Source organism: Parasteatoda tepidariorum, chromosome 6 (genome assembly GCF_043381705.1).
Source record: "Parasteatoda tepidariorum isolate YZ-2023 chromosome 6, CAS_Ptep_4.0, whole genome shotgun sequence".
Lineage (NCBI taxonomy): Eukaryota > Metazoa > Arthropoda > Arachnida > Araneae > Theridiidae > Parasteatoda > Parasteatoda tepidariorum.
In genome coordinates, this window is record NC_092209.1 from 15062220 (window position 1) to 15087306 (window position 25087).

A 25087-nucleotide genomic window follows, 5' to 3' on the forward strand; every position below is an offset into this window, starting at 1 on the left:
TACAGAAATTTACTGACGACATCTTTGAAACAACCCAAGCTTCTTTTTCTGTTGTTGTCATTCTAATCTTTATCCCTCATGGTTTTGCACACATCTGTACCAACAAAGATTCCGTCTTTCAACTTGACTTGGTATAAACCTGAAAACTTTTAGCAGAGGTGTTTGAAACAATCCCCATCTTTTGAAACAGCCTTAACAAACAGCTTCATTACTCTTAATTATGTAAGTAGAGGAGGTAACAATACTTTTTTTGGGGTCAACTATGCTGCTTCGAATAACGGTTTTGGTGCCCTGGGTCATGGTTTAGTCTTTTCGACAATTCTTTTTAAGCCCAATGTTGAGTCTTGTCATGGCTGTCCCATTTTCAAATAAAGCATGGTAACACTGTATACCCACCTTGTCGACCAAAAAGCTTTTGAATTCACCACAAATGGTCCAACTGTGTAATATTTTATTTTGTCCAAAACGAGAGCCTGGTTGTCATATCATTTCCTTAAATAAACCGAGTGTCCAACTGGTACAGATGCATACTGGCTCCAACGAGAAGGAGGCTTCTTTTAGATGAATATATAAGCAGCATCCATTCATCTTTATCGAAGATGACATTAAATTTGCTCATCAATCCAGAAACATCAGAACAATAGACCCAGTCCTCCTCTTCATCAAAGTACTTAATAAATCATTTTTTCCGATTCCTGTACCGAAAAAAAATATGTTCCTTTGGCCAATACGTTTTTTGTATTTCAATCTAGAGTCTTAACAATTCAGTTGCCACTTTCGAAAGGCTTTATCAAAGACTTAAAATTATTCGTCAATCCACTCTTATCACCTTGCACAAAAACTGTTATAACTTAGTAAATGATTGGAGTACACACAAAACTAACTGATTTTATAAAGCTGAGATAACGGGGATTTTAAATTAATTATTTATACCCGATTCGGAAAATTTTTTACAAAATCGTATTTTTGCAATAATCAGATACCTTTAATTTGGAATATGGTTATTTTATTTTGTTTTGATGAGTGTGATAAGAAAATAGAAAACTAATACAATATTTTATAAATGCTTGTTCTTTTCATAATTTATTCAATACACCGTTCTAAAGAAATATTATATTTCTTTTAAAAAAATCTATTTTTAATTTATTTGCATTTTACTTGAAATGATATTATAAAGAAAGCTGAAAGATTGTAACAATATGAATTAAAGGTGTGAACAAAATATAATCGGAGGCTTCAAAATTTATCAATGATTATAAAAAATACTAACTCGCGGAACCCCTTTAACTCTTCCACAGAACCCTCGGGTTCCGCGAGACACCGTTTGCGAAACGCTGATCTGGTATTTCATATTATACAATAAAAAGTCAAAATCACCTAACAGTTATTCTTATAAATTTTTTATATTATACTTTTCATTAAATATAAAATATTTAATCTGATAATTGATATTCACGCCAAAATTAAGTAACTAGCTGCTGATTCTGTATGTTGGTGGCTATGAGTGTTTGGAAAAGGAGGTATCCTAAAAATCTGTTATGGTAATAATGTAAAGTCAGCAGAGTAAATAGGGATTACCCATTTAACTTTTGAACGGTTGGATGGATTTTCAGTGAAGTATTTTGGTAATATCTCAACGAAATCTCTTAAAATCTGTATAACACTTAACTGTAACCATGGCAGAATATACTTATTATGATAAAAAAAAACTCACTTTTCTTGAGGAAACAGAAGCAATTTTTATCACATTGAACATCAAAAAATAACTCCTGTAATGAAATCCATAAAATTTTGACAATTAACCCAGGGTTGACAAAAACACATGAACGTTTAACGTGAAAAATGCAATGTCAATATCTTGGAGTTGGTAGAAACAGATTTATGTAAAGTATCACTCTGGAACTCTGCTGCTTTTAAGTATAATTCANCCCTTTAATTCTTCCACTGAGCTCTCGGGTTCCGCGAGACACCATTTTAGAAACTCTGTTTTGATATTTCATATTATACAATAAAAAAAGTCAAAATTAGCTACCACTAATTCATATGAATTTTTTATTTTAATTAATATTAAAATTAATTCGTCCTTATAAATTCTTTCTAGATAATCTCAAGTCAAGTAAATAGCTGCTGATTATATATATATTGGTGGCTATGAGTGTTTGGAAAAGAAGATATGTCTGAATGCATCCTTAAAATCTGTGACGGTAATAATGTAATGTCAGCAAAGCAAATAGGGATCACCCATATAACTTCTAAACGGTTGGGTGGATTTACATTCTGTGAAGTATTTTAGTAATATCTCAACGAAATCTCTTAAAATCTTTATAGCATTTAACAGTAACCGTGGCAGAATATACTTATTATGATCAAAAAACTCACTTTTCTGTCATTTAATCATAATCAATTTTTATTGCACAATCAATTATTGCATTGAATATCAAAAATAACTCCTGAAACCAAATTCATTAAATTTTGACAATTAAAACAAGATTTACAAAAACAAATGAACGTTTAGCCAGGAAAATGCAATGTCAATATTTTGGAGATGGTAGAAACAGATTTATGTAAAGTATCACTCTGGAAATGTGCTGCTTTTAAGTATAATTCATTGCCTAACCTCATCGAGACGGGCAAATGATATATGCATTCTCAGGTTTGCAATAATCAGGGTAAAAAAAGATAAAACTGGTAGCCGAACTATTTTCATAACTGTTTATTTGTGAGCGAAGTAATAATAGCGTGCTTTATTTAATTCACCATTACTTAGTTCGAATTAAAAATTGTATAGTTGAACTTTTAACACACAAGGATTGGATTGGATGTGTTAGATTTAAAGTGAGAGCAAAAAAATAAGTCTTTTAAATTAGCTATGCCCAAACTTAAGCGAACACTTTTTATTTTTTACTATCCTGATTCTGATTCCGTACGAATACACTTAAATCTAGCGTTTCGTAGCGTGAAATATAAAATAGATCCCAAATTGAGAGAATAAATAAAAAGTGGCAGATTGATTTTCAAAGTTATTCATTGCATAAGCGTATCAACTTTGAATATGACGCCAAATTGACGAAATAAATAAGAAGTGGTATTAAGATTTTTTCAGTTACTCCTTTTGCAAACCTATCCAGTCTGTACAGCACCTCAAATTAATTACCTCAAATTAATTAACTATGCAGAAAGGGGCAGTAAGATTTTCTTTTCACCAATGAAAAATAGGAGGAAAATTTTTTTTTTCTTTTTCTTCATCTTGCTATTTGAGTTCATTAGAAATTGTCTTGCCGTATCCAATGTACTATTTTTGAAATTTATAACTGGTAGCACAATTAATTCAGGATTACCTTTTATCACGTTGAAATAAAATGTGAGTGATTGCCACAATAAATAATTTAAAGACTCTTATTTAAGTCTGTAATCATGAGATTACAAATTTCTAATAATGTAAGGGTATCTAACATAATGAAGGTTCACTTAATATAAGCATGAATTTACTGTTATTGTTTTTAACCTCTTAGAGCACAGATTTTTTGAAAAAAACCGGCCAAGAAAAAAAATCCATTTCTTTTTTTAATGTAAAAAAACACACTTTAGAACTTTTATCTTTTATTTTGGTGGACAATTTAGATATACGAGATTTTGTTCCATGGAAAAAGACTCTATTCAGAGATGCCAACTGCTCCGGACACTCCAAAATAAAACATAAAAAAAACGGTAAATAACTACAAAGTAAATTTTGCAAATATTTGCTTGCTTTTTAAAAGGTATAGCATGACTTAAAAACTTCTCCTTCTTTATTTAAATAAACTGGACACCTGGGCCGTGAAGCTGCCCCTATCCCACTCATCATTAAATTACATACAGTAAGGTAAAATACATTGATTTGGCAAACATTGCGGTAGCCATAGAAAAATCAAGCCGTTTGTTTGTGAAATAATAAGACAATGAAAAAATTCAAAATTGACGTTTTTACATAACACTAGAAGTATTGATTGTAGACTTAAATTAAAAATAAAGATAAAACATAATTTGATCTGTACAATAATTGATTTTTGAAAAATGAAGGACAAACATAAAAACTATTAAGTGGTGAATTGTATAAACCTGTGAATTATTTAGAAATAGTGATGGATAAAAATCTGCTGAATTAAATTTATTAAACCAAGAATCACAATTGATACACTACCACTTTAAAAAAATATATTTGCTGTCCGGAGCAAGTTGGCATCTCTGAATATTTTATTCTTGACTAAATGAGTGTTATAGCTTACAATCCTATGTAAATGATAAATAACAATAAAACGATTTTTTTTCTTAGCTTTCACATTGTTATTTTCAATTCTCGATAATATTCGAGTGTGAAAAATTATAGCTGCATAAAATACAACGTGCTCGAATTATTTCGAGTGTGCACAGTTTCGCCTGTTTAGCGCGCTCGAAATAAATAGAGCGCACAAGTTAAGGGACTAATTAGGAATGTAGTTATGTTATTTCGTTTTGATAAGTGTGATAAGAAATTCTGACACAATAGTTTAAAAATGCTTGTTCTTTTCATAATTTATTTAACAGACGAAACGAAAATTTATTAACGAAAGAAATATTATATTTCTTTTAAAATAATTATATTTCTAATTTATTTGCATTTTACTTGAAATGATATTATAAAGACCGCCGGAGGATTAAATCAACATGAATTAAAGATATGAATTAAATATAATGGAAGGTTTCAAAACTTATCACTGGTTATAAAAATTACTAATTCGCGGAACCCCTTTAATTCTTCCACAGAACCCCCTCGGGTTCCGCGAGACACCATTTGAGAAACTCTGTTTTGATATTTCATATTATACAATAAAAAAAGTCAAAATTAGCTACCACTAATTCATATGAATTTTTTATTTTAATTAATATTAAAATTAATTCGTCCTTATAAATTCTTTCTAGATAATCTCAAGTCAAGTAAATAGCTGCTGATTATATATATATTGGTGGCTATGAGTGTTTGGAAAAGAAGATATGTCGCATTGATGTCTGAATGCATCCTTAAAATCTGTGACGGTAATAATGTACTGTCAGCAAAGCAAATAGGGATCACCCATATAACTTCTAAACGGTTGGGTGGATTTACATTCTGTGAAGTATTTTAGTAATATCTCAACGAAATCTCTTAAAATCTTTATAGCATTTAACACTAACCGTGGCAGAATGTACTTATTATGATCAAAAAACTCACTTTTCTGTCATTTAATCATAATCAATTTTTATTGCACACTCAATTATTGCATTGAATATCAAAAATAACTCCTGAAATCAAATTCATTAAATTTTGACTATTAAAACAAGATTTACAAAAACAGATGAACGTTGAGCCAGGAAAATGCAATGTCAATATTTTGGAGTTGGTAGAAACAGATTTATGTAAAGTATCACTCTGGAACTCTGCTGCTTTGAAGTATAATTCATTGCCTAACCTCCTCGAGACGGGCAAGTCATATATGCATTCCCAGGTTTGCGATAATCAGGGTAAAAAAAAGATAAAACTGGTAGCCGAACTATTTTTTAACAGTTTATTTGTGAGCGGAGTAATAATAGTGTGATTTATTTAATTCACCACTACTTAGTTCGAATTAAGAATTGTATAGTTACACTTTTAACACACAAGGATTGGATTGGATGTGTTAGATTCAAAGTGAAAGCAAGAAATAAGTCTTTCAAATTAGTTACGCCCAAACTTAAGCTACCGCTTTTTATTTCTTACTTTTCTGATTCCGTACGAATACACTTAAATCTATTGTTTCGTAGCGTGAAATATAAAATAGATCCCAAATTAAGACAATAAATAAAAACAGGCAGATTGATTTTCAAAGTTTACTATTACATAAGCGTATCAACCTTCGATATGACGTCAAATTAACGAAATAAATAAAAATTGGTAGTAAGATTTTTTCAGTTACTGTTTGTGCAAACCTATTCAGTCTGCATAGTACCCCAAATTAAATCTTGGGGACGGTTGATTCAGAAAAGCATTCGTACAAAATCAGAATCAAGTTGTAATTAATTAAAAAACGGTAACTTAAATGTAGTCGTTGCTAATTTGACAGACTTACTTTGCTTTTACTTTAATTATTGTTAGTTTAATCATATATATAATCAATGTTAATTCAAAGTATAACTAAATAGTTTTATTTTGAGCAAAGTAATGGTGAATTAAATAAATCAAACAATTATAACTCCGCCCACAAATAAACTGCTAAAGAATTACTCTGATTACCAGTTTTATCTTTTTACACTGATTGATACGGTTTTATACTGGCACGTATTTGTGACAGTCGGCGCGAAAGAGTTAACGTAGAAAGTGGCAGTAGGATTTTCTTTACTCCAATAAAAATTAAGAAAAAAATGAATTTTTTCCCCTTCTTTATCTTGCTATTTAAGTTCATTAAAAGTTGTCTTGCCGTGTCAAATGTATTATTTTTGAAATTTATAACTGGTAGTACAATAAATTCACGATTAGCTTTTATCACGTGGAAATAAGATACAAGTGATTACCATGGCTGAAAGCCCTTATATAGCGAGACGGAAAAGTGCAAAAACTGGTACGAAAGACATTTCATTTTAGCATTTTTTTTTAGAAAAATAAAATATCTGTAACTATCAAGATTTCTTTTATAGTTTTTAGATATATCTAAAACTGCTTAATTTCCAAGGATAAAGTAAATATTGTTGAATAGTTTTAAAAAGAATAAGTTAACTCCTCCCGAAAACTAGTTATAACTGAAATGGTATTACTACCAGCCTTTCCTCTTTTCCGTCTCGCTTTCACCCCTGGTGATTACCCACAATAGATAAGTGATTAAAAGAGTCTAATTTAGGTCTGCAATCATCAGATTATAAATTTTTAATAATTTAAGGGTATCTAGCATAATAAAGGTTTACTTAATATAAGCATCAACTTATGTATATATGTGTATCAATTTTTGTTAATATTTATTATGTCAACTTAGATTCGATGAATCAGATATTCAAATATTATATTTACTCAAGCAAAGTGCTTGTTTTTCTATAGCGACCACATCGACTGCTAAATTCAAAATGTTATAACTATAAATTTTCTGTAAATTTCTAGATGTATGGGATAGGGGCCGCTAAGTGGCCCGGGTGCCCAATTATAAAGTAAATATAATAAAGTAAAGTAAGTAAAATATAAGCATGGATTTACTGTTATTGTTTTAAATAGCCTTTTCTACATCTTTTAAACATGAAAACTTGGCTATAATGACAATTTTTACGTACAGAAAGTGCTACTTCCAGATTTTTATCGATTCGTTACTGTCCAGTCCTCTTTTTTCAGGGTAGACGGACTTTTGATTAGAAAGGTAAAGAGCGGCATTGATATGATTTCATTATTTACATTATTTTTGGTTAAGCACATCATTTATCAGTCGCTGAGCAGTATCATACACACAGGGATCTGGAAAAACTTTCCTTCCCCTTCAGATCGATGTCAGGACTTGCCCAAATAAACGTGTCCAAACTCCAGAGCAGATATGTCCACGGGACTAGTCCACGCTAGAGCGATACATTTGTGGCTTGGCGGTGACGAGACGAGTATGAATCTCGCAGTATGAACACAGGATGTATCTTTGTGATGTCCTTCTATAATTTGTGCTAGCCGTTGTCCAAACTGAACAATCGCTTTGACGTCGTACTTTATAACGAGCTCCCCAAACCTGAACGCGCATGTACAAATCTGACATTTTTGTTGTTGTTTGGGACGAATACGTTTCTAAAATGTTTAAACTGGTAGCAATTTAAGTGATTCAACATTTCAATTAAAATGATACTGACTACAGCAGCATTTAAATGGTTCTGTTGGCTATAAAAAGTCTAATAAGTACGCTTTCGTGTGCTCTAACAGTATCACTGCATTTCTTGAAAAAGACCCCGAAATCGTCTCCAAAACCCCAACATTGCCCTACAGAAACTCCGAGAGAACCGAATGAAATAGAAACCTGGTATCTATAAACTGGATATTTAAATTGAACGAACAAAAATGATAACTTTATGTTATTTTATAACCATCGTTAAACAGCCGACCCAATTTTTTGGGTTTACAACTACTAATGTCATCTCCGTAGCCTTGTAATTTTGAACTCAATCCATAAGACAAGGGGAACTGCTGGATCGAGTATTGGGAGAAATTTGCCTTCGTGGAAGACTTTTTGATTGAAATTACCAGCATTTGCGTTACATGGAGAAGAAGACCAATGGAACCAGCCCCAGTTAACTTGACGGCAAAGGGACGAAACCCATGATCGGTCTACCGCTGAACATTTTTCACGTCAGCACTGTGGTCGGTGCAAGTCGGGTGCAGAATTCGTATCGACTGGGACTTGAACCCGCCTCACCTCATTGGAAGGAGAACGCTCTATCACCTGAGCGCTAAATATCTTGGTCTGGTGATAAAAAGGAAATTCAATTGAAAAAAAATCACGTCAAATGTATCATCAATAAAGCATAAGCAGGCTGTCCTGGATAAATTTAAAAGATAATAGAAAGATATACGAAAAATAATGATCAAAAAGGTTTATCTGACATCGCGATCACAGTCTTAAATTGTGATGCCGCAAGAATGAATTTTGCATTCAGTAACTTGAAAGAAAGAAAGAAAGCCCAGGCCAATGGCTGCGTTTTTGTAGTAATGCATCACCATCTAGAAAACAAAATAATTTTTTTTCTCTTTTCACTTCAATTTGCATTTGTTGCTAAAAAGTACCGCCTAAAAGTCAAAGTCTTCACGATTGATGGGAAAAGAGCTGTAATCGACATCAGGCGACCAAACAAGTTATAATGATGATGGTGCTGTTTTAATGTGTTTGTTGTTATTACAAATGCCACTTTCCAAAATTAAAAGTAGTTTCTTGTCTTGTTTTTCAGAGGCGCCATTTACGACCTAGAATACTGTTTTGTCACTCACATAAATCACAACCAGCTTTACAGGGAGGACTCATTCACTCACCTTTCCTCCATCCGCTGATCGTAATTTTGATTTGAACCAGAGATCGATTAATCTCTAATTCAATACCCTCAGAGGTATTGATTTGTTGCAGGAATTTGAAGGACTTTGCGACTACGACAGATTTAACGTGCACCAGTCACCATTTAATACACGGAGATTTCCATCTTTTTTTGCCAGCTTGATTCGAACTCCCGTTCTCACGAACACGAGTCCACCGTCCTACAACGTGTCTACTTAGTTTTGACGTGTTTTAACTTGTATTGAAATTTTAAGCACGTTTGCATACCTAATTGTTATTTCAATACTTCCAAAAAACTTAAAAAGTGCTGTAACTTTCGAGTTGCCGCTCTGTGAGTGCTGATAACGATAAAAAATTTAAAAATAAATAGCCTCATGGAGTCAATTGTAAAAATCATAAATACTCATTTCGATTAAGCTCGCTACTCACTTAAAAAAGGCAAAGTAACAATTAAAATATGTATAAGCATATTTATTCATAATATAATAGGTATTTCCTAAATTTTTGAAAATTTGAATAAAAATAATTCAAAAGCAAAATATTAAGAAGTTTTTTTTTCCACCATAAAAGCCGTATTTTTTTATTTTGCTTCTTAGTAATCTAGTGTTCTGTTCTCCCACAGAGAGAACAGATAGTACAGAGAAAGAAGGAAGATCCATGCCTTGCCCGGGATACGAACCCAGTACCTTTCTGATGCAAGGGCAGTTCCCTAATCCCTACACTGGCCGGTCGGCTGATTATTGTATTATCGGTACTTTATTTTCTAATTTCTTATGGCATGTTCTTATCTTTTTCGTCTTCAGATATCGGCAGAGGGATAAGCAGGAAGTTTTCTAAGGTCTGTTCCGGTTTTAAGAAACTTGTTTCTAATTACATTGGGTAAAGATGCCTTAACAATTTCAAAAGACATCTATTTAATATTCGCTATCGCGATGCGCCATCTGGTGAGATGACCAGTTCCAAGTCTTGGCACTACCCCTTCCCTCTCCTTCTCTTCTCAGTTGTATGGGAATGTACTACGGTATTTTCCCATTCCAAAATATTTTTCGTAATTAACTGTCAAAAATATTTTTCTAAATTTTCCCCTAAGTTTTCTTTAAAAATTAGGTTTAATGCAGATTTCAGTTCTATATATTTTAACTTGGAAGTTTTACATCTATTCCAAAATAGAGAGAGAAATTAACGTACTTCCTTCTCCTATGACTATCCACACGCTAATGGTGAAAGCATTTGAAATATTGCCATAGATAGAGGTAGCCCATCAGTAGCCCATTTTGATCGCCAACTATCAATATTTTATTTTCTAATTTTTTTTTTATAACACGTCATTGAATTGTAATAAGTACGTTAATTATCAAAAACAATTCTTTCTTATTTGAATTGATTAAAAAAAATTTAAAAATAATGCTACTCCTTTTTTCCCCATAAAGGTCGGGGTTTATAGAATGTTATTTTCTTGCCCTAATTCTGTAANTTTTCTAATTTTTTTTTTATAACACGTCATTGAATTGTAATAAGTACGTTAATTATCAAAAACAATACTTTCTTATTTGAATTGATTAAAAAAAAATTTAAAAATAATGCTACTCATTTTTCCCCATAAAGGTCGGGGTTTATAGAATGTTATTTTCTTGCCCTAATTCTGTAATGATTGTCATCGGAAGTGCGTGAAAAGGGACGTCGGCATTTTGAAAAATTCGATTTGGCAGATTGCCGAAAAAAATAAGGTTATCGTGCAACAACCACGAAAGGTGGCCTATTACTTAAGAATTCATCTCTTATTCCCATCACGTACCATAAGAGTAAGCATTCAAATGATAAATTGGCGATAAAAAGATATTTAACAAAAATCTGGCGTAGAAATTGAACATTTTTGATTCGGGCAGGGCTTGCATAAAATAAATATATGCAAAGTGTTTCCTGTAAAGACTTCTGGTTTTTTTTAAAAAAAATATATTCTTTGGCAAGTTAAACGTTTTAGTTTTCATTTCATTTTTTTTCACACATTAAATAGTCAAAATATTGTTTGTATTATATTTACCCCACGCGTTTCCTCTTTATTTTACAAGTTCCGCAGTGGACTGATCGTAAAGATACGGTTTCCCAGTTGAGCACTGAAGTCAAGCATCACTGGTTGCGACCAGTAAGTTGGTGGGTAATCACTTTGATCAATCTGCGTAGGAACCGAGGGTGCGTGGTATCGGTCCTCGTTAAACTGTTCTACCGTAAAGTGTTCGACTTTGCTCTCAGATACTCTGACTACCAAGCAGGAGAAGCCATCCTCTCTGCAGAGGATCAAAATTGAGATGGCGTGAGTTTGTGTCATGTTTGGGGATATTTCTTAGGCCGTCGCTAATAGTCCATTGTGTAGCTCTAGTGAGACGTAAATAAAATGACATCTACCTCATTTTCCGAAGAAGAAAAAATTTCTTTCTACAACGTATACATAATTTTAATTGGATTGTAGTTTAATTATATAATGTGGCCCTTCGTAAACAGCCTCCCGCCATTTTGCCGTGCACCAGGTTAACTTCCAGCATCTCTTATTAGTCTGCACTTGCATGGAACTTAAACATGAAACTGCAACTGTGCAACCCATCCTCAACTGAAACAAAATTCTATCGAACTACTGGTTTCCGCTCGATTAAGTCGAAAAAAATATCTGTTTTCTGATTCAACTGTACCGCTACGAACATTTCTTGTCACATGGTCAGCTCGATAGTTTGACTTCGAAGTTCGATTGGTTCGATAGAACTATTTCTGACCAATCATAAAGCAGTTATTCACCGGTGGTGTAGGAAGTAAAAACTTGGTTATATATAGTTGTGTTAAGATTTAAAGAAAGGCAAAACCAGTGACTCATAATTCCCCTACAAATGTCACTCACCTGTTCTTTCATTAAGCCGCTATGTGCTTTTCAGTTATGAGCTTGATTTCGTAGTGTTTCTCTTCTGTGATTTATTAATAGTTTACTTATTTTTTATTCACTTTTGTACTTTTAGGAGGGACGGGCTTCATGCTTGCGTTTGCGAGCGGAATCCTTTCGTTTTTCCGTTTGTGTGTAACGCTTAAGGTATTCTCGTCTACGCTCTTTGGCTTTGGCCTTTTCAGCCTCGGTAAGTTTAGGCCTTTTTTTTTCTTATTTCAATTCTAACCTTTGTGACCGTGTCAATCAGTTGGGACCCTCGTTATTTGTGATATTCACCTGAATTAGTATTGAAAACGATCCAGTTTGAACTGTAGGTTATCTGTACAATTTCTGATTCTATACAATTTCTAATTCTTAATTAAAACAATAAAAACAAAAATATCATTTAAATAATGAAGTTCTCTTTTATTCACAACTCAAGAAGTATTTATGGGATCTCTCTGGTCCCATATCTAAAAAATAAACTCACCAACGTAATGCATAGCAAAATCAAAAGTGAAAAAAAGAATTCTAAATAAACTATCAAACAGCAGCGGTAGCCATTGCAACGCATGCAATGACGACGCATGCGCACTGCTTATTATTACCCTTGATTATTGTAGTTGAAAAGTGTAAGGACGCCATCAAATCCAAACCTAGACCCATTTTGCCACTGGGTAAAAGCCTTAATAATTTTAAAAATACGTGACTTATTTATCCGTTGTAAAGTCCGGATAATTCTTTTTAGCAAGATGGTTCTTATAGTAATATAGTTAAAATTATACCTTTAGGTAGTATTTGTAATATATTGTAATATCATATAGTAATGATAGTTAAGTTGATATTGTAATATTATTAAAATGATACATTAGGTAGCATAGGTAATATAGTTAAAATTATACCTTTGTCTCCATCAGGCACTTAAACTGCGGCTTTTTTTAAATTTTCCTTAGCAAAAGAGCTTTGAAAAATACTCTTGACCAGTTTTTTTTGCAAACATCGTATTTAACCGGCATCCACGTGATGCCGGATAGCATCCAGATATCCGGCTTACACGAGAACGTCTCCTAAATGAAAGTGAAGTTGTTTGAAGTGAATGAAGTTGTTTGAGCTATGAAAACAAGAGTAACACCATTTCTTATTTATAGAATAATTGAAGTAAGGTCTTGACTCTGCCTACCTACAAATAGAAACAGTTAACACTTAAGCTCCTTTCTTAACTGTAGTAACTGCTTGCCTGCGAGTTTTCAGGCGGGATTCACGTAATTGTCAAACAATATGGGCTATCGAAGTGGACTACAGGTGGCGTAGAGCAGAACTCTCTACCTACGGCAACACTTTGCATGCTTTCACCATTAGCGTCTGGAGAGTCATAGAAGAAGGAAGTACGTTAGTTTCTGTCTTGAATTTCATGTAGATTAAAATCCTTTAAGTTGGGAAACTATACTGGATCTGAAAACTACATTAACCTTTGTTTGTTAAAAGTGTTACTACAATTTGAACTAAGTATAGGTGATATTAACAAAGAAAACTATTATTACCCCGCCCACAAATAAACTGCTCTAAAAATAGTTAGGCTACCAGTTTTATCTATCGCCACCCTGAGAATGCATATATGACTCGCCCGTCTCGAGGAGGTTAAACATAAGAAAGCATAATGGAAATCTTAAAAAATATTCATATTATTTAAAAACGAAAAATATTATGAAATGGAAAAATACTGTAGTACATTCCTATTCAACTGAAAAGAGGAGAGGGAAGGGACAAAGGCATGGAACAGGTCTTCTCCCCAGATGGCGTATTCGAAAGTTGCGATCACATATATCGAGAATTTTACTTCAACTACGACGAAACTCTTACCTACCATTTCTTAAATTTTCTGACAAAATTTTACTTTTTTAAAATGCAATAAATTTCGAAATAACATTATTTCGTGCTAACAAAAACATTAACTATGCGACATTAAATCAGAGCATGAAGACTATAATAAGTAAAATTACCGCCATTATTCCTAAAATGTGTGGCGTAACTACCACTATAAATATTAAATACCAATTCAGTAGTATATAAGACCTGTTAACTTGATTCCAACATGAGGTACCTTTTGATAGATGAAGGTTGACATAGTCGATAATTAATTCCCCACATTGGTGACCTACGGACGTGATAAGAAATTGTCAATATTGATGGATGAATCCACATTAAACAGTTGATTTGCTTAAAAAAAAAATATATATATATATATATACTGCTCAAAAAAAGAAATCCAGTGAAGTAAATAAAGTTTCCCGGTTAATAAATAATAATGAGCGAAATGCTAGAAAAAAAAGTAATAGCGTAAAGCTATAAAAAAAAAATGATGGGAAAAAATAGCGAAAAGCTATTAAAAAAAATTAAAAAAAAATAACGAGCGAAATGCTTGGAAGAAAAAAAAAATAAAAAATAAAAATATAATGAGCAAAAATTGAAATTAATAAATAAACAGCATTAATCAACTAGTGGTAATTGTTCATCGAATTCTATCACAGATAAAATTCTGGAAGGGGAGTAATGTGGCGTAACTACCACTATAAATATTAAATACCAATTCAGTAGTATATAAGACATGTTATCTTGAATCCATCATGAGGTACCTTTTGATAGATGAAGGTTGACATAGTCTATAATTAAATCCCCCACAAATGTTTCAAATATTAAATTATTTTTATTACCCGTGTCGTTAATTAATAATTAGCGTAGGTGTCATACGTACATATTATGCAGCAACGAAGCTAACGACTAAAACTGAAATGACAAATAAAAACCTGCCAACTTGTATCGTTGAAAAGCTATAACAAAGTGCTAGAAAACAAAAATTTAGTATAGAAGAAGTGTATAAAAGCAGAACTATTACAAGCATAATTTGCCAACAAACATTAGAACATAGCTTGAATCTCAGTTCAAAATGCTGGTAATCACGTTATTGATATAGAGAAAAAAATTATTTTTAAATTTATATATCGCAATTTGCTGTAGTGCTATGAAAAATTTACAGTTTAGGCTCAAATTTGCCCATATTTTGAAAAATACTTTATAAGTTTTTAAAATTTTGTAAATTAGCCTTTTTTTGAAAAAAATTGGATCGAAACGAGTTGGATAAGTAAAATTTAACAAATTATCAACCGAGGCAATTATTTTTTAAAATATTTTTTACTTAAAAATGATTATTTAATGTATGAAAAAATTCAAAGATTTAATTTAGAATTTGTATTCTCATTTATGCGTCAAACAGATATAAAAATTATGTATACGTGTTTAGCCACTTAAAATATGCATATAAATTCAATAAAAAAAGCGACTTAAGTGACTCTGACATTCAAACCTTTCGGGACAGTCGAGTTATAAATTTATTCGTAAGGAATCAGTAGAGTAGATGGTTAAAAAAAAAAAGAGCTATAAAAACAGTTTGACTACCAGTTTTATAATCAGGGTAAAAACCCTGATTATCGCCATCCTAAGAATGCTTATATGACTCGCGCCGTCTAGAAAAAATTAATGGTACATGATAAAAGTTTTAGAACAACGGCGAGCAATTTTGATATTTAACTCTATGAAACATATAATTATTATTAAAATAAAATCATAATACATTTTTTACCACTATTACTTTTTTAAACTTATTTATATAAAACTTGTAACTTCCTTTAAATGTGGCGCAAGCTCCAAAAAATTTTCATTTAAAGCAAATAGTAACCATTCAAATTGGTAGCTATGACTATAATACACTAATGGCCATTAATAATTGCTGCTCCAGGATGGCGGCACAACGCGAAATTTGTTAGATGGATAAAGCATGTTGTGGTATGCAAATGATTAGCTTATCACAGCATTCATGTAAAGCAGGCGGCGGTAGTGACATCTACAGTGTGTATAAAAGAAGAGATTTGACAGTAAGTTTCGCATACACAAATTGAATCTGAGCGTTGTTTCTTGGGTAAAGAAGTTTCTGTTATGCTTCGTGTAATAAGGAGGGAGGAATGCCTACCAGCATGTGTCTGAGTTTGATCGAGGTCGAATTGAGGATTACCGGGATTGCGGTTCCTCATACCGAAGTATTGCTGCTCGCGTTGGTCGAGATCCCATGCCTGTTAGCAGAATATGGAATCGATGGGTTTATGACGATCATATGGACCGCCGTACACGATCTCAGCGTCCCCCCATCACTAACAGACGAGAAGATAGACATGTTATTCAAATGGCCTTAAGAGATCGTATAGCTAGGTCCAGGGACCGATCAAGACAAATTCACGCCCAAGGCCCACAAAATTTTCAGGACCCCTAACAAAATATTTTGAAATTAAATTACTGAAGAGTAGTCTGAACAATAAAAAGAATCTATTGAACTGCATGATTCAAATGAAACATTCTAAAAAAGTTTGAAACAGACCATCGAATATTATTTTTCTAAAATAAAGTTTACGCATCTAAATATTACAGTAAATATAAAGCAACAAAACAATGTTGTATGAAAATAAAATTAGTATGGTGACCACAAAGAAAAAATCAGTGATTTTTGCTAAATGTCACTGATTAGCTGAATTATTTTAAATATTGTAGCCTTCCATCTACAGTTTTACATATTTGCTAAAAATAAGCTCTTATTTATTTTTGACATTAATCATTTATAAGAGACATTGCGAATATGCATTCTCGTTGCATTTGCTTAAGCCGTTGGAGTAAACATTGCACCAATTAAAATTCAGCTTTTCTTTTGAATTTGATTAGTACAATATTTACACGAGTTTGATTTATTACAATATAAAGAAAATTTGAAATGAAAAAATGTCTTTTTTGAGAAAACTGGTTCTTTCAGTACTTTTTTTTTAAAAAAAAAGTAATATTGTGGACTTTTTACTAATTTTTGAGGCCCCCAGAAAGTGTGGACCCTAGGCCCGTGCCTATTGGGCCTAGGCAATAATCAGGCCCTGGCTACGTCACAAATGTGAGTCAACAAATGTGGCCATTTGCAAGACAACAAGTGTCTGCACGAACAGTTCGACGACGTTTGCAGCAGCATGGACTGTCAGCACGGCGACTATGACTTTGGCTACCCTTGACACTGCACCAAAGGCAGAAGAGCCTCCAATGGTGATCAACGACGAACCTGGACACAGGAATGGCATGACGTCGTCTGACTTTCTGTATACAGCGTCATGGTGTCCGCATCCGAGTTTGGCGACGTCGGGGAGAACGCCCATTGGCAGCTTGCATTCGACCATCGTCATACTGGCCCATCACCTGGAGTAAAAGTATGGGGTGCCATTGGATACACGTCTTGTTCGCATTGCCGGCACTTTGAATAGCAGCCGTTACATTTCTCATGCGTTACAGCGAGAGCAACCTCGCAAAGTTGTCTGAAAGTCCTCCCTCATTAGACATGGATATCAACCAATTAGACATGGATGCCACGTGCCATTGACCACAACCGGCCAGGGGGTCTACCTTTCTGCATGTAAAATGTCTTGTGTCTACGTGTGCCTCGACAGACTCCTCGGACGGGGTCATTTAAATCTATCACTCCTTATCTCCCCATCTGCTGACCAGACGAGTGGTCCTCTCGCCGTTCAAACCCCCTTCCTCTAGCGTCCACCATGTAAAAGGGGGCGACCACAAACGATTTGTAGCTTACAAATTATCAATTTGTAATTGTGGGATATCTATTTCACTGAGGAAAGCAAAAGCAGCCTGCTCTCAGCCTTAGGGCCAGTTGCTCTGCCTTATCTTCGATGCCTCCATATCGCTACGTTTCAGCTGGACAATGCACGACCGCATGTTGCTCGCACTGTCTTGACATTCCTTGACACAGAACATGTTCGCCTGTTCCCTTGGCCAGCACGTTCTCCCGATCTCTCCCCAAATGAAAACACCTAGTCAATGGTTGCTGAACGACTGGCACGCCACCGCTCGTTAGTCACTACGGTCGATGAATTGTGGCATAATGTTGAAGCTGCTTGGAATGCTGTACCCTTCCATGGTATGCAATCTCTGTTCGGCTCGATGCACAGGAAAATAACTGCTGTTACTATAATGTATGTGCCCAATAAATATTCTGTTATTTGCATTCCTTCCTGGTGTAGTAATTTTAATGGCCAGTAATGTAATTCAACTTCCAATTGATTTTGTCCGGTGGACTCTGGCGTACTAGATTTTAGTAATAATTTTACAATTTGATCATCGCGGCTTACATTTTGATTAAGAGCGGACGAACGAGCAGATTTGGATGGAGCAGAGTTTGCGGATGTGTTGCAGAATTAAACCAGTAAACTGTGCGAATATAATTTTTTTACAATGACGTTTATGAAAGAGTGGTAATTTTATAATTTCAAACCAAAATAAGTTTATAAAAGCCAATAATGCTTTATCAAGGCTGCCAACTTTCAACCTTTTTTTGCAAAAATTTATTCTAGTGGTAGCTAAATTAATGTATTATTTTTTTTAAAAATTATTTAAACTTATTTTCCACACCACTACTTATGAAGGATTTAAAAGTCCATATGTAACGCCGCTTAAAATTACTAAACTTCATGACTTGTAAATACATAGTTAACTTGTATAGATGAATACCGAATATGCAGCATCTAGCTTTTAAAATGTTGGTAAAATTACCAAACATTCTGAATGCTTTGGTGTTTAAGTGTCGACCACTTCATCAAATATTTTGCAACAAGCTTAGTCGTTTGCTAGCCTGTTTTATTCACACTAGAACATCTAAGTTTTATTACTTTAAAGTAGAGAACAAAATGTCCCAATTCTCTTAGATAAAGTTAATACTGAAAAGAGTTTGCTACCGCTATTTAAAGTATGAAAGTGAGATACTTTACCATAAACTAAGATTTTCGATAANGTTCACGGCGTGAACCACATAGGATTGCGTAGCAATTCTCGGGGTTTGGCGAGCGCTAGCGAGCAGGGGGCTGAGCCTCCTAGTTAAGTTTATAAAAGCCAATAATGCTTTATCAAGGCTGCCAACCTTTTTTGGAAAAATTTATTCTAGTGGTTGCTAAATTACTGTATTATTTTTTTTTAATTATTTTAACTTATTTTCCACACCACTACTTATAAAGGATTTAAAAGCTCATATGTACCACCACCACAAGAAATGTCAAATACTTCACCCACGCCAAAATAATTAAAAAAACGGTAAATAACCAGAGATGCCAACTTGTTTCTAACAGCCAATATATATTTTCGAGTGGCAGTCTTTAAATGTATAATTCTCGGCTTAATAAATTCGATTTATCGGGATTTTACTCGCCACTATTTCGAAATAATTCAAAAGCTCATAGGTTTCGCCACTTTGTTACAGTTAAACCATATTAGGTCTTTTAAAATGTTGGCAAAATTAACCAAAAATCTGCAAATTTTAGTTTGAAGTTCTCTACCGTTTATTAAGATATTTAGATGAATCAGGAACAGTTGACATCTCTGAATTACTACAAAGTAAATTTTGCAATTTTTTGACTATTTTTGCTTGCTTTTTAAAAGGTATAGCATGATAATACAAAAAGTGGTGAATTATATAAGCCTTCGAATTATTAAACTAAGAATCGCAATTGATAAACTACCATTTTAAAATATATATTTGCTGTCCGGAGCAAGTTGGCATCTCTATACTACTATCTATAATTTCACTCAGCCTAAAATTAATAAACTTCATGACTTGTAAGTACATGATTAACTAGTTTAGATGAATAGGTTGGTGGCGCCAAACAATGCTACAAGTGCCAGAAATGCATCAATTGTCAAGGCGATCACCCGGCCTGTTTTACTGGCTGTGGTGCTCGGCAGAGGCGAAATCATCGCACCTTCACGCGTAGACCACAAGATGCCCCCAGCAGTACGGTGAAGTTCCTAAGGATCATCAAAGAACTTCAGGAACTTTTGAAAGACGAGAAAATCATCGCATTACTCATCTCCCTGCTCCCAGCCCTAAAGACGTAGATAAGGAGCCTCACCAACAAGCCTGCTACATCTTTCATGATGCCTTTCACTATTTTATCGCATTTCAGGTTCTTTTCCGAACCACCAATACAACTTTCCTATGTATGTCCCTTTGGGATATTTCATGATGAATGGGATAAGGGCCATTTAGGCCTCAGATGCCCAGCTCTAAAACAACGAACGAACGAATAGGTTGGTGGAGCTTCGAGCCAAATACCGAGCTCTCACCAATATCCAGCATCTAGCTTTTTCGAGGCTTTTTAAAATGTTGGTAAAATTACCAAAAATTCTAAAAGCTTTAGTTTTTAAATGTCGACCACTTCACAAAATATTTTACAAAAAGCTTAGTAGTTGGTAGGCCTGTTTTATTCATATTAAAACATCGAAGTTTCATTGCTTTAAGTAGAGAACAAAATATCCTAATTCTCTTAAACAAAGTTAATACTGAAAAGAGTTTGCTACCGCTATTTAAAGTATGAAAGTGAGATACTTTACCATAAACTTAGATTTTCGATAATGATGATTTAGAGGTGCCAAATGCTCCGGATTCAACAAGACATTCTAAAAATTGGTAGAGAACTATAACCGAAAATATGCAGATTCTCCGTTAATTTTCTCCTATTTTTTAAAAGGGCCAACACGGCTTACTCGCATTTTTATTTATTTATTGCTTTTGCAGAATTCAGTGCTCAATTTAGGCTTAGAAACCTTTGTCAAAAAAGACAGGCAGCACAATATGAAGACGAATCTATGGTAACAGCGATTCGAACACTTATTGAGCGTCAAAATGGTGTGCACTATGAATGATGAGCGCGTTATTGTGTATTTACCGGTTAACGTCCAGCGTCATATATTTAGGACAGTTCCTTTTTTCAAAGATATTTATTGTGATGGGAAACATCTTTCAGAATTTTCATTTATCTGGGTGAATTAAAAGATTCTCAGATACCACAATGATTTAGTTATTTCTGACTAGATCTGGAATTAAAAGGAGCAAGTACTTTTTAATCTATCAAATATTTTTTGAATGCCCTAACAGTAGAAAAACCAATTAATTTCGATAATATATTATACCATCTTTTCCATAAAACCACTTCTTGTATCATTTCAATGTATAAAGTCGGAACAAAACGGGTTAAGCCTTTGTTATATCAGCTATCAAAATATGTAATGATTGTGCGGCTAAAGCATCAAGTTCGCTGTGAAAAAATACAATTATGTCCTCTATTGTTGGGGGGAAGACGAAATAACTTTTTGAAAAACATCTATAAATGATTTATAGGTGTTTTTTAAGGTTTGGTGAGCTTTTCTTCATAGTTTACAAATCAAACAAAATCGCCTATTTTTGTGGAATTTTCTAGAAATTTTTTTTTTCAATAAAATAGTTTTTTTTTGACTGAGCTGTGTTCAGAATAAAAGCTCAGAGACAAAAGCTCAATGCCCCTTCTCGTTTAATTATTGTTATTTTATTATTTCCTCGGACAAAATTTTTCGATCGACCCATTACAGTAATTCCTATTAAACTTAGGATTTTTTTTTTTTTTGCATTGAAAACTAAGCGATCCCCCTCATTTGTTAATACTATGATATACCCTTTTTAAACGCAAAACAAATTATTGATTCCTGTTTTTTTTTCCTCCCTTCTTTTCCTTTATCACTATAAAAAAAGACACAAACGAGCGCATTCGAACAAATAATTTGAAACTCATCGATCAAGTGCGAATTTATGAACGTCATGAATAATGTCGGAACAAAATAAAAAAAAAACGATTATGAAACGGGTGTCAAAACTAAGATTCATTCAATGCTTAAAGAATATGAAAATCTGAAAAAGCTGCATCAGACAGGTCGAACTATTTGATTATTCTTGTCCGAAATCCATTCACGTGAGAAAGACGTTTGTTAGAAAATAATAGGTTATGATTAATACGGGCTCCGGAAATTGGGTTGTTGCCAACGTCTAAGTAATAAATTGAATGGCACTACACTAAATGTCAAAAATACCTTTCAGCTGGCATCATTATAAAAGATTTGTTGAAGAATTCTAAAAGCATCATGATCATTAAAGATCATTACATTATTTTGATGGATATTCTGAAGAACCCCCTTCATAAAGAGGACTCTTTTTTTTGTTTTTTCAATATTTTTCATCTCGCAAAATAGATTAAATTTTGCTGAATAATATTCAAAAATCAGCGAAAAAAAAAGCTTATAACATAGCTGCTAAGAGGTGTATTTTTTTCGTGTGTCATATCATTAATGACTTTATTAAGAAATTATGAAAAATTGGAAAATATAACTCCTTCTGTCTCAAATTAGTTGCGGGACTTGGTAGCACAGTGGTTAGAAAATCGGACTCCCGGTGCGGGGTTCGATCCTCGACTCTGCTATGACCCACCGAGTACATGCGATGTATGTGCTCCTATAATCTGTGGAATCCTTTGGTTGGTCCCTTAGCAGTACCATGGGTACAGGGATCTGGAGAAAATTTCCTCCCCCTTCAGATGTATGTTTATATTGAGGAAGTGACATCACAAATTGTGATGGCATGTCTTCGAATCATCCTCAGGGATGTTTCCCAGACCATCGCAAATAGCCTACTATGAAGCTCTAGTGTGGCGTAAATAAAATACAGTAGAGTCCCGATTATCCGAGTTAATGTGGACCCGGACTAACTCGGATAGCTGAAAAACTCGGTTAAAACGAAGAGTACAAAAAGGAAAGAAAAAGAGTAGGTATAAATGTAATATCTTTAACAAATACTACATTTATACGAGTATACCACATACAATTCATGTTAAAATGAAAAAGCTTACTTAAAAACATATAAAAAGCATACATTACTAGAATTAAATAGTTTTTATTTAAAAAAAAGTCCTTAATCTTTTTTTGTTTTACATAACTTTGGTGCTTTTCTGCAGCAATGTTTCGCCATTTTTTAGGGATAACAGGAAGGCTGGTGTCACCTCTTTTTGTTGTTCTATATATTCAACAGCATTTTCGATAGCTCTTAGTTCATCTGTATGAGAGATTTTTATATGTTGATTTTAATCATCGCTGTCTATCATCATGAATAATGTCGTCATCATCTTCGCTAGATTCATTTTCATTATTGACGATATTAACGATAATCTCATCGGATCAAGTTGTTGGATTTCGTCTTCCTGAGTGTTTGGAAGATAAAATTCAGATTTATTTTTCGGTGGTATTTTTAAAAATAAAAAATAAACTGGAACAAAAAAATCCTTAAAATATTTGATAGCTCGGTTAAAGCGGAAACTCGGATAACCGGTGCTCGGATTATCGGGACTCTACTGTACTTACATACCCAAATTAGTTGCAATAGTTGAATACTTTTGCTCTGGTTATTGATACTGATGATTTTCTTTGAATGCTTGATCATTTTTTGGAGATTTCAGGGTACTACTGACATCAATCAGCAACATTTATTTACCAAGCATTCCCTCCTTAAATTAGGTTCAAAAATCCAGGATTCACACGTTCTCCCATTTTATAAGGACCCTTCCACCAGTAAACGCATAAAACTATCTTCCAAATTATGAATCATGAATTCATTGGTGGTATAACTTTATTAGGTCAGTAACTAACCTTATTGATGTCTATCTACTAACCGTTAGTACATAGACGTCAATAAAATTATGCTACTGATGAATTCATTAGCTAGAAGATAGTTTTATGCGATTATTGGTGGAATAGTCCTTTTTACTGCTATCCATCAACTAAACTTTTGATGGCATGTCATCGGATCATCCTCTGATGTTCTCAGCCCGTCGCCAATAGCTAATTGTGAAGCTCCAGTGCGACATAGATAAAATACCTTTCCATCTACTAAACTGCATCGAAAGTTATTCATGACAAAATCTACTTGAAATGTAGCAACTAATTTGGAATCGAGGGAGTAATATATAACGGTAGGCATAATTTTAAGTATGTTAAAAGAAAGTTATGTAGTACTTTATTTACGTTGTACTAGAGCTACGCAAAGGGCTATTGGCGACGGTCTGGGAAACATCCTCGTGGATGATCCGATGACGAATGCTCGCAATTTTAAGCCTTTGCAGAGAAGATGCAAAGATACTGCTTTAATAGGCCAGCTATGGAAAGAATTCAGAAGCAGTGGCTGTGACTATGGTTACGAGTTTTAACAACTTCAAGAAGTAGTGTTGGAACAATATATAAACCAAGTGAAGGTGAGAGGAAAGGAATCAGGGAAGAGAGAAGCTCCCCTCTTTGGAATAAATGCCTTTCTTCTTTTCCACAGCCTTAAGACCTCGAGGCGAGGGGATTTCTTTTTATAGACTAACTATGCCGGTAAGAAAAGTCGAGCTTTTTACAGTAGAATAGTTTAATGAGGACCGATACCACGCAACCTCGGTCTTTGCGCAGATCAAAAAAGTGGTCATTCACCGGCAGACTTCGGTGGTTTACTAGGAAAAGGTTTTTACGATCTGTTCACAGCCTAATTTTAAGAAAACCAAACTTTCGACCGGTCTCTTAACCAACTATTGAGTTCATATTTTTATGACCGTAGCTGTTATAACCCATACTTAGGGATCAAGAATTCGAACTTGTTGAGGAAAAAAAATGATATGTACAATGCGTATAAAAAAAAGTGAATACTCTGAATAACCTTTTATCTAATGATCGGATTTTCATACGCCAAAACTCAATTTTAATAATTCGAAGACCTAACATTAAATAATGAGCGCAAGATGTTTAAAGTTACGATACAGAAAGGAACTTTCTCTAAATAGACATGCCTTTTTTCCGATTTGAACTCTTTAAAATATGGGGTTACAGTCGCGATCTAAAAAATGAGAACCAAAAATAGAACAACGATGAGTAGTCGAATATTTAAGTCCTTTAATGTTAATTTCACTTTTTGCATATTTCGCTACATTGTTAGAACGTTTTGAGAGGATCGAATTTTTTTCTCCACACAATTACAAAATTTGTTTATTAAACGATATATATTTCAAAGAATTTTTTTCCCCCCAACATTTAATTTATTTAATAACAGTCGATAAAATTTTGAATTGTAGCGTATAGAAAGTTTTATATAATTTTAAATTACTAAAAATACCAACTTCAAATGAAATCGGTCCAATAGTTTCTGTGTTATTCAATTTTAAATAGTCACTTATTA

General features: G+C 33.6%; 1 protein-coding gene across 2 annotated transcripts in view; it reads left to right on the top strand.

Annotated features, from left to right (window-relative positions):
* The first annotated feature begins 520 nt into the window (after positions 1-520).
* Positions 521-25087, top strand: part of LOC107451959 (testicular acid phosphatase homolog) — a 539537-nt gene continuing 514970 nt past the window's right edge. For both annotated transcript variants that reach the window (XM_071182019.1, XM_071182020.1), the window contains exon 1: positions 521-525. In XM_071182019.1, the coding sequence (XP_071038120.1) occupies positions 524-525 (2 nt within the window). In that variant the 5' untranslated portion in view covers positions 521-523. The remainder of the gene's footprint in view (positions 526-25087) is intronic.